The sequence below is a fragment of the Helicoverpa armigera genome, chromosome 21, assembly GCF_030705265.1.
Source record: "Helicoverpa armigera isolate CAAS_96S chromosome 21, ASM3070526v1, whole genome shotgun sequence".
Taxonomy (NCBI): Eukaryota; Metazoa; Arthropoda; class Insecta; order Lepidoptera; family Noctuidae; genus Helicoverpa; species Helicoverpa armigera.
This window is the reverse complement of record NC_087140.1, coordinates 2093145-2103564: the sequence shown is the minus strand read 5'-3', so window position 1 is coordinate 2103564 and position 10420 is coordinate 2093145. Positions and strand designations below refer to the sequence as shown.

General features: G+C 34.2%; 2 protein-coding genes and 1 non-coding gene across 3 annotated transcripts; all 3 read left to right on the top strand.

Annotated features, from left to right (window-relative positions):
- The first annotated feature begins 1506 nt into the window (after positions 1-1506).
- On the top strand, positions 1507-3124 carry LOC135118377 (uncharacterized). Its single transcript, XM_064040220.1, has 2 exons — positions 1507-2142; positions 2431-3124. The coding sequence occupies exons 1-2, from the start codon at positions 1575-1577 to the stop codon at positions 2712-2714; spliced, it is 852 nt and encodes a 283-aa protein (XP_063896290.1). The 5' UTR covers positions 1507-1574; the 3' UTR covers positions 2715-3124.
- A 3399-nt stretch (positions 3125-6523) lies between these two features.
- Positions 6524-7566, top strand: LOC126056377 (uncharacterized). Its single transcript, XM_049849065.2, has 3 exons — positions 6524-6598; positions 6853-6898; positions 6974-7566. Exons 1-3 carry the CDS (start codon positions 6524-6526, stop codon positions 7564-7566), a joined length of 714 nt encoding a protein of 237 aa, XP_049705022.2.
- Positions 7567-8514: 948 nt separating this feature from the next.
- Positions 8515-8586, top strand: Trnae-cuc (transfer RNA glutamic acid (anticodon CUC)). The gene has a single exon. It is a non-coding gene; the product is annotated as a tRNA-Glu (tRNA).
- The last annotated feature ends 1834 nt before the right edge of the window (positions 8587-10420 follow it).

Sequence of the window (10420 nt, the reverse complement as noted above, 5' to 3'; positions counted from 1 at the left end):
ACATTAATATAATTAGGAACATAATTTTAGGTACCACTTAAACCACATCTGTGAAATGTAACCAATACAAATGATGTTAGGGTACAATTAGATGTATACTTACATCATTATAATACTGTGGTCACCAGGTAGCAATGAGAAAACCATACCAATTGGTCACCATTTACATCCGCAAACAAAACCCTACCTTGTTAACGCTGCGGTTGTAATCGAAACTACACCATGACAAACCAAGAAATAAAAAAAAAAACTTTTTTTATGGTACCTACTAGGTGCCATCGTCTCGAACAAAAATTAATGGTCTAGCAAGCCCACTTTTTATAATAAGTTGGTTTCTGACAAAAAATAATCGAAGTGAAGCATAATTACTAGGCCCAGATAACCTTTTACAGTATAGTTTGAAAACCTGAAAAATTAAAACCGAGCTTAAAGGAATATGGATGTTCAAATCTACCCATAGATGACAATTATGAATTATTTTATCATAATAAATTGAGCGAGAGTGATTGTTAACGCTCAATCCTTCTCTCTGTGAGAGGAGGCCTGTGCCCAGCAGTGGGACGATTAAAAAAGGCTGAAGTTGAAAGCTTGGCCAGCAGGAACCATACACAACAAAAACTCATTGAAGCAACTAATATCATATTACCTACTTTTATAATGAACGCAATACTTTTGACGATCGATTAAAAAATGTAATTATAGATCAATTGTAACATGAAACCAGAAAGTAAAAGTGGAATTCTATTGTGTCCGTAAATGTTTTTTCGGAGCTGATGAGTTTGATAATGAAGAAATTAATCTTATGAAATGGGATACCTTCTACATCAAAGGTGTTTGGCCACCTGACAATCTATGACTTGGTAATTAAGATGATAATCATTCAAATTCAAACCATCTTATTATTGGCCAGTTGACAATCAAAATCTTAGCCATAAAAATACACTGCTGGACATAGGTATCCCTTATTGATAATCGTTGCTACTTTGTGAGAATTATGACTAGGAAATATTTTAGATATTAGGGAATCTGACCTTTGAACCCGTTCCGGTATTTACATTTGTGATCACCAGACCATAGTGACATTCTGCCAAAACTGCTTTAACGACATCAACAGAAGTCGTGACATAGTAGGTATAAAAGGTGTGCTACTTTTGGAAACCAAAAACTGCATTCTTAATACATTTTATGTGATATTATATTTACATAATGCATAGTTTTGAACGTGATCTGTGAGATTCAAAATGTTTTATTGGTTTTATCGATTGGAGAATACTAAATCTATTACCTAATTTCGTTCAATAATTACGGCCGATTATCGATTGGAAACCGAAAATCGTCGAACCACTTTCGACTTTTCCATTACAACAACCTTTTATTTACTGAACGAAAGTGCTGCACACAATAACGTTCAAAAAGCGACGACATTGCTCTTTTTTACGTTTTTATTATACTTTTTGTTATCATGGTCGGTATAAAACATTTTGCGATCGGATTAAAGCTATCAGTCTACAGCGGTCCCCCATAGAAATGTGTCAATAGTTGTCAGGAATAGTGCAGTGTAAACGTGTACAAAAATGCATCGTAAAAGTGTATCCATTGCCGTTTTAGTGACTCTAAGTTTAGTGATTGTTACACAAGCAGCCATCGATGGATCTGATCCTAATGCAATAATTGATGCTGTGCAAAAAGTGCCAAATAATACGGAGAGAGTTGGGAGAACTCTGCATAAGGAATGCAACAGTTTGCTGAACTCAAAATGCTTGAAGATCCATGTGCTGTCCTTTTTGGAAGACTTAAGCTCTCGCGATGAGCTGAACCTCCTACCAGGATTGAGCATAGTGAAGGAGAATCAGACAGGCAATACTCCGAGTCCTGAGGAGATGGCTGCAGAGTTATCTCGGCAGTACCCTGGGAAACCTGAGGAGAAACTGAACAGGTTCTTGCTGTACCGTCTTCAGGATTATTTGGATGGGCATTCGTTGAGATACCGGCTGTTGGATCCTCAGACTTCGAAGGAGGCTATGGATATGGCGAAGGGTGATAAGGAGTCTGTGGGGAGAAAGTCTGGTGGTGGTGGTGGGCTGGGAGGAGGAAAAGGCGGCGGCGGCGGTGCTCTCTTAGCTGCTGCTTTGATGATGAAGGGTAAGTTTATTCGAGACAGACATTTAGTTTGTGTTTTTTTTGGAGCCATACAATTCTTAAGGATTAGAATTTCACAATTGAATGGCGATGTAAATATTTTGGTCCACTTAGAATACAAGTCACTTATTAGAAAAAACTTCTGAATCATCTGTAAATTAAAATCATACTCACTTTTAATCAATTACATTAACAAGATCATGACAAAGTTTTAACATTACAACCACTACAGTGACCTTTGACTTACTCTGCAATAAGACATCATTTTAACATTTTTTTCTTCATTTCCAGGAACTTTAGCAGCTGCAGCCCTTGGAGCATTAGCACTTCTAGCTGGCAAAGCCTTGATGACAGCTCTCATGTCTCTTCTCCTATCTGCCCTCGTAGGACTCAAGGGTCATGGTGAACACAAGTCTACCACGTACGAGATCATCACCAAGCCTGAGGTTTCTCATCACCACTCCCACAGCCATGAGGAACATCATGAGCATGAACATGGTCACCATGGGGGTTATAGGAGGGCTTATGACATGAATTATAATAGTTATATGCCTTATGATACTACTTCCAGTTAATTTTGTTTCCTTGTGAAGTAGTATTTGGTGTTTGTGTTATGAGTTGTTCAGTATTTGATTGATCTTGTGGGTTTATAATATTAGTTGCTTCTTCAATATCTCTATTGATGCTAATTATAAATTAAAAACTATGTTTTTGGGGGACCGACTGTGGAAGTAAAGCTCAAAAAATTACTTCGTAATTTGATAGAACTGTAAAAACAAACACTAGATATTATTGACAAAAGATTTATTGAAAATTTATTAATGTTATTTGTAAAATAATTTATTCGAAAATGCTGAAGTAACTTAGCTGTAAGTTTATTTATTTGCTTAGTTTTAATGGTCGTTGTTTTCTATTTATTTATTTATTGCAGTTTCATAGTAGGCGTGTTAAAGTTTTTCATTACCTCTATTATTTTATTATTTATATGTACATTTTCATCCTTCATATTAGCTTTCAATTTATTTATTATTCGTAGTTCTATTTCTCTATTGTTATTTTCTCCCACCGTTTTAAAATAACATTTTATTTCTTTTTATTTACTTTGTTTTGTTCTTTTATCATTATTTTATTTATTTATTTTCATTTATCTTATGCTTCGTATTTATTTAAGCAGTATATTTAACTGTGATATTTATTTAATATACTTTGCTTTTATTTAATCTACGCTTTCATCATACCAAATATACTTCGTATTATTAATTTTATGTATTATTTGTTTAATATTACATAAATATTCATGTCACTTATCATATTGTATGTTATTACTCTGTGTATTGTATAACAATATTATATTTAAACCAAATGTAAAAATAAATATTTTAACATTATTGTCTTTATTTTAATTTACCATAGACCTTTTTTTGTAAACGTTGCTGTATAATTTATGTAGCAATTTTTTATTGTTTTTTAACTCCAAGGTATCTCTTAACTTAATATTAAAGGCATATCAATAAATATACATAATAATATAAATTCGAAAGTACCTATGTCAAAGTGCTTGTACATCAATAGTTTCAAGAGGTTCTTGAGATTAGCCCATTCACAAACTCTTCAGCTTTACAATAGTAGCATGGATATTACCTGTACCAACCACTATTAAGTGCAAGCGTGATATTTTAACACATATCATAAGTTTCACTATTGCCAACATTGTTATAAATAATGTTTATGACACAAAAGTGTTTTCTAATGTTCTGCTGGAAAAATGCTGCTTAATCTATTTCATGCGCAATTTAATCTTTTGGACTTAAGAAAGCTATGTTTATCTTTTCTGTTGTATTTTAAAGATCTGTAAAGGTTTTATAGTCTCAATAAACTTATACTTCAAAGAGGACATTTTGTGTTTTATTGAAATTACTGAACCCAATTTGAAAGAATCGGTCACTATTAGAAAGGTAGGCTATTTCCGGGTGTCTCATTGTTTATTTTATTCCAACAAAAAGATATGATTAGTAACCTATTTAGAAGCGGCAAATTACAAAATTGGATTGAATGTTCATCTCATTTCGTTTGTGATTCATAACTTTTTACAACATCATATAAGGGAACAGCAGAAACTTCTACATGCATATTGTAGTTTCGTTTTAACTGACAAAACACATTCGCTTGACACTACCAAAACTTTTTACAGGCAAAAATGAACCCTACATCCCTAGCAATAAAGACTTCACAATCCAAAAGAAATAGCAAGAACATCACATTTATTTACACAGCCATTTCTAAACCCTTAACCGCAACATTATTTAAATAAATAGTTAACAATAAAATTACATGTTTTCACGACAACACCATGGCACTTGACCTTATATCCTATAAACAAAGAAAATAAATATTATGAGCTGAATACCGCGATTTCCATTTGTAATCCGACAATGGAACTTAGAAGAGTCATTGTGACACTCATTTGTATCGTCATAGTTAATGGTAAATTTATCAAAGTTAATGATAACGGTGATAAAGATGTAATTAATGAAGATGTTAAAACTCCAGATGATAATTTTAATGGTGTTTACGCTAAATGTTTTCTTCACATGTCGTTTCCATGTTTGCAAAAGAAAACTTTGATGTATTTGAAACAGTTGAATAACTTGAGTGAGGTATCCGTGATTGGGGATTATGTTAAGTTTGGTAAGTTTTCATTTGTTTAGCATAATATAAAGGACGTAAATATTAACGAGCTTGAAATCATTTAAAGGCCGTGATTAATCAAACTTATTTCAAGTGTAGATCTTAGTATTTTTGTTTTAATCTTTTGACTTAATTAGACCTCAATACAATCATCGGTTACTGTTTCTTATTATATATAAAGTCTATAATGTTCTAGAGTAGACTTTTAAATCTTGTTTAGACCAAACGCCTGACTATCTGATATCAGCAACAAGAACTTGGTCAACAAAGTCTTCATACAATTTCAGGATACACAGTAAACACATATTTTTATTACTTATATTATATTAAATCTAATTTGACCTTTTCAGTTAAGTTGAATACAAGTAAACTTGAAGAAAATAAAGATACCGAAGAACGATTATCAGAAAATAACTCTGAGGAACTAACACACATGATCGATAGAGCTATCGACAATTTCTTTGATAACCACATCATCAGATTCAGTGCTTTGGGAAGAGAAACGTCTCTACCGATACCAAATAACGGTAAGTTTTAAATTCAAGATGATTTAAATATTAGAAACAAAGGATAAGACAACTCTTAATAAAACAGGCAAAGGATTAGATATATAGTTTAAGAACCAAAACTATAATAAGTACAGCAACAGTAGATCATGCTACTATTCTGCATCTTATTGCTATAACAAATCCAATAGTAATGATACTGAATTTCAGTAAATGAACGACATAAAAGTAGATACAAAAGCGAATAACGGTATTTTAGAACATGGGAGTCGTTTATGTGATTTTAAATATAATTGGTATTTTCACCCAGATAAAAAATAGACTTGGTCTTTTCTTAAGCTCTGGATTATCTAAGCACCCACTTAAATAAGTTCAAAAGTTAAGACGAAAAAGACTAACACACTTTATTAGCATTCATAAGATTCAGTAACGATAATACAATTTACAACATTACAGAAGAATTCGTCGGTAGAAAGAAACGTAAGGGTGGAGGTGGCGGTGGGGGAGGTGGACACGATGGCGGCGGCGGAGACGGCTTCGGCAAGAAGAAGATGATGATGATGGCCATGATGTGCATGAAGATGAAGCTCATGATGGTGAGAGTATAACTGCAAATAATTTGTTTAAAGCAAGTGACCTAAATGAGGCTAATGATTAGATCCAATTTGAAAGCTCTACACACAGTGATGCATTAAAAATCGTACAATGATGAACTGAAATTAAACAGAAAAACGTTAAGTGCAAACTCCGGCCATATTTTTTTATTTCATAGTAACAATGAATGGCAGAAGAGTAAATTGTGAAGTTGTGAGAAGGACCGTGCGAGATTTTAACTTTGTTTTTACTAAAGAAAGTGTATTTTTTCAGATGATCCCAGCCATGATGGGTATGATGGGAATGATGTCGTTCAAAGGCATGATGTTCAGTATGATGTCATTCATGCTGGCTAAGGTAACATTGTTAACCAATTGAATACTCTTATTAGAGTTTATCTGTTTCATAAATAAGAAGGGAATTTATGTTAGTATGACGAGTGATAGGGATGATAAAAGTATAATATGAATTGGGTGGAAATGACATCGGGAACAGATCAGAAAGCAAAACCGCTTTTTGGAAATGTCTTCATCAAAACTTGTTTTCTCTAACAATATTATAAGGATTTGTAGCATGAATGTGTTTTTTATTAGATGATGCTGCTTATGAAGATCTTAGAGAAAAAAGGAGGTGCTGGTGGCGGCGGAGGCGGCGGGGGTGGAGGTGACGGAGTAAGTCAAATAGACAATCATTGTCTCATTAAAACTAGAACGTATCTATAATAAGAATACCCTTGAATATTGTAATGTGGTAGTAACTACAAGTATAAGAACTGATAACGCCTATAAGTTTACTTATAGCAAGAATCTGTAAATTAACGTAAAACATTATTTTCTCAACATACTTATTCTACTGGGGAAAACTTTTATTATTAAAAGTAAACAATAAAGTTGCACATGACAATAAGACCGACTTAACCCCACAGGGATGGGCAACCGGTGGCGGCGGCGGTGGCGCCTGGATGCCAGCAGGTATAATCCCAGTATAACCAAAAACTAAGCCCATACCAAACATTGTAGAATGAAACCTCCCATTTTTACACTCAGGTGGACCAGATTACGGAGGAGGCGGCGGAGGAGGTGGGGGAGGGGGTTACGATGCAAACGGACAATGGCAAAGCAGATCCATACTAGATCTTGGTGAAAAAGAAGAAATTATTGAGAACAAACCCATAATATCTTATGTAGCACCTGTAGTTCGATACAACAATAAAAAAATTGAAACACCTAACAAAGATAATGATGTCAACCATGTAAAAAACGATGGGAATACTGTCAAATCACGAAGGAAAAGAAGCATTATTGATGTACTACAAAACTCTTATATTTATTGGATGAACAAGCTTTTAGGTATCAACAGCAACAGACGAACTTCGAACAACTATCCGAAATACAAAATGGTGAATGGAGTAAAGTACGTTTTCTATCCATATCGTCAACAAAAACTGAAGATGCCTAAAGAAATTCAGAGTAATAGAATCAAAACTGTTGATGAAGGTTTTAAACCTATTATAACAGCTGAAGATTTTAACAAAGGAGAAATAGTCGAAGGAGCAGTGGAAAGTCGAATGAATAGGAAGAAGATGAACAAAATGAAAGAAACGGTTAATGAAACTTTGGATGATAATCCATGGGAATGACTATATTATTTGATGAAGTTCTACGTTCTAGATAACATTGTGGAACCGGAATTTAAATCGTTTATATTCTTATAGACTGTTTGTAATGGACTTGTATGAGATTATTGTTATTTACGTAAGATATTTTGTTATGTAGTTGTTAAGTATTTATTTGTGCCTCATAATAAACTTTTGTAGTCAAATATTTGCCAATTTTTATTTAGACAGTTCCTTAAAATTCTGATACTTCTGATTTCTGAGTGCACAAGAAAGATTATGTATTTATTTCACATCAAACATTACTTATTACATAACATTAATTATGATTAGATTGCGAAAGGTTTAGATTTAGAAAAAGAATATTTTATTACAAGGTTATTATAGTATTGCCACCCCAAATCGAATTAAGATAAGAAGGAAAAGACAATATATGACTAGAATTAATAGATAACAGTTTATATCCTTGATATAAACAATAGGGCCAGAATACAATATTTTGAAGTAAGTAGATAATAATTCTCCAGTAAAGTGTTACTTTTGTGCTAGGTAATTGTAATTTGTATCATAATAAATGGTGTAGGTATAATTGTTTCTAATACGGTTATAGATGAGAAAAATTTTATATTCCTACTGCACAATTTATGTAGTGTCATGAACTGCTGAACAGCGCCATCTATGATTTATCATCAACACTAAAAACAAACGACGTTCGCTAGCAACATCGAAACTGTTCAACCAGTTGAACAACTAGTGGTGTACTAAATTTTATTGTTACCAACAGATCGCGTGCTTTTAAATAACTTCAGAAATCATTATAAAAAATCCATTTGTATTAATGTCTCAGAAAATAGAAATAACTCTTTGTAGGTACCTAATATTTTTTTTATTGAATTAAATCGAATTTTCAGTTCTTACTAAAAATATACAATAAGTAATAGCTATTTACGTATTTCCATGGCACTCTCAATATCCGATATGGTCTAGTGGCTAGGATACCTGGCTCTCACCCAGGAGGCTCGGGTTCGATTCCCGGTATCGGAAGATTCTTTTTGACTTTTTCTTTCCTGTATAATGTTCACCCTGATAATTTTTGCACGTTGATCGTTTTTAGGGTTCCGAACCCAGAGGGTAAAACGGGATCCTATTGTTTTCGCTCCTCTATCCGTCCATCCATCTGTCCGTCCGTCCGTCTGTCACCAGGCTGTATCTTATGAACCGTCATAGTTAGAGAGTTGAAATTTTCACAGATGATGTATTTCTGTTGCCGCCATAACAACAAATACTGAAAACTAGAATAAAATAAATATTTTGGGGGGTTCCCATACAACAAACGTGATTTTTAATAATAGTATCTACGGAATCCTTCGTGCGCGAGTCCGACTCGCACTTCGCAGGTTATTTTTTTCTAAAATAGATAAGGATGTCAAATTGTTTACATTGGGGTATTGGGTAGCTCTGGCAATTGGCTTGATGAGGTTAGCAAAGCAGTCCTTATAAAACACTGGTAGATGGTTTAGACTGGAAGCCGACACTAACATAGTTCGGAAAAGGCTTTGCAGATGATGATGCCAATTCTTAATCACCTTTGCAAAGTCCTTAAAACAGTACATATTTGCTAATGTAGGAAAAAATCTTGTAAGTAAATGAGTAGTTTCCCACTGAAATGAGTATCATAAGCACGTAATAGTATAGTATTATTGACGCGGTAATGCGCACGGTTGTAACCTTTGCTTTAAGACTTAGTTGACACGCTCTGGTTTTTAGGCCTAGTTCAATGTCAGTTTTTATGTCTATTTCTTCTTATGTTGGTGTGTTTTAGGTGTTTGTGTAAATCCGAGTTAATATTCGTTAGCTTGGTAAGATGAAAAAGGAACTGCTGCTACTGCTGGTCGTAGTCTCCCTATTGATTACTGGAAGGCTGAAATATTTAAGTTTAAATATGAAAAACTTTGCGCCAGGTACTTATAAGATGCACTGTTCAAGCCAAAGAGGTGAACAAGCATACAAGTTACCACAGGGTGTTACATAAAAAAGAAACGTTTCACCTCAAAGAAAAAAACTAAGTCCTATCACATATTGAAGCAACGTTTCGCCTCAAGGAAAATAAGTAAGTCATGGCACAGTTGTCATCTGCCTAGTCTTCTCCCAGCTATGTAGTGGTTGGTTTTCAGTCAGACTTGAATCAGCTGAGTACCAGTGTTTCAGCTAACCACCGGTAAAGAAGATAAATAATTAATAGAGGTAGTAAGTTCTAGACCGGTACTATAGTTCGGCCGTTCAGAGAATGCGTTCCTGACACCTATCAGTTAGTCAGGACTAGTGATGGGCACAACATAACACTGAGTTCGTTACCGTTCCCCCAAAATAAACCGCCGCATTATTTTAAGATTATTTTCGTTTTAAATTGGCGGAATCATTTAAAATTTATATTTTAGTTATTTAAGTGGAAACCAAAAAAAGGTAATATTCATATAATAAAATCGTTTTATTTATTCTTTGTTACAAAGTTACAATCTGTATTTCTATGCAATAAAGTAAGTACATTGAATTGAATGTGCGTACAGAATGTTAATCAGACTCCGATTCGCTTGAGGAGGTGGTGTCTTCATCATCATCTTCGCCTACGTGTATATTACGTGTATATTTGGTATTGTCAATAACAGAATCAATCCTGATATCTCGGTCAAAATCTTCCAAAATCAGGTTTTTAGAGCTCTACCTCACTGGGACGCCATGGCGACGTCGCCAGCGGCACAGGTCTGGCTACTTCTGGCATCCAAATGTCGCCAAGTCGAGTGGCCATGGCGTCTCGACAGTCAATTGTTTACGTCGTCGCTCAAGAAATTGCAAGCTGACTGGCGACCACATTGGCGAC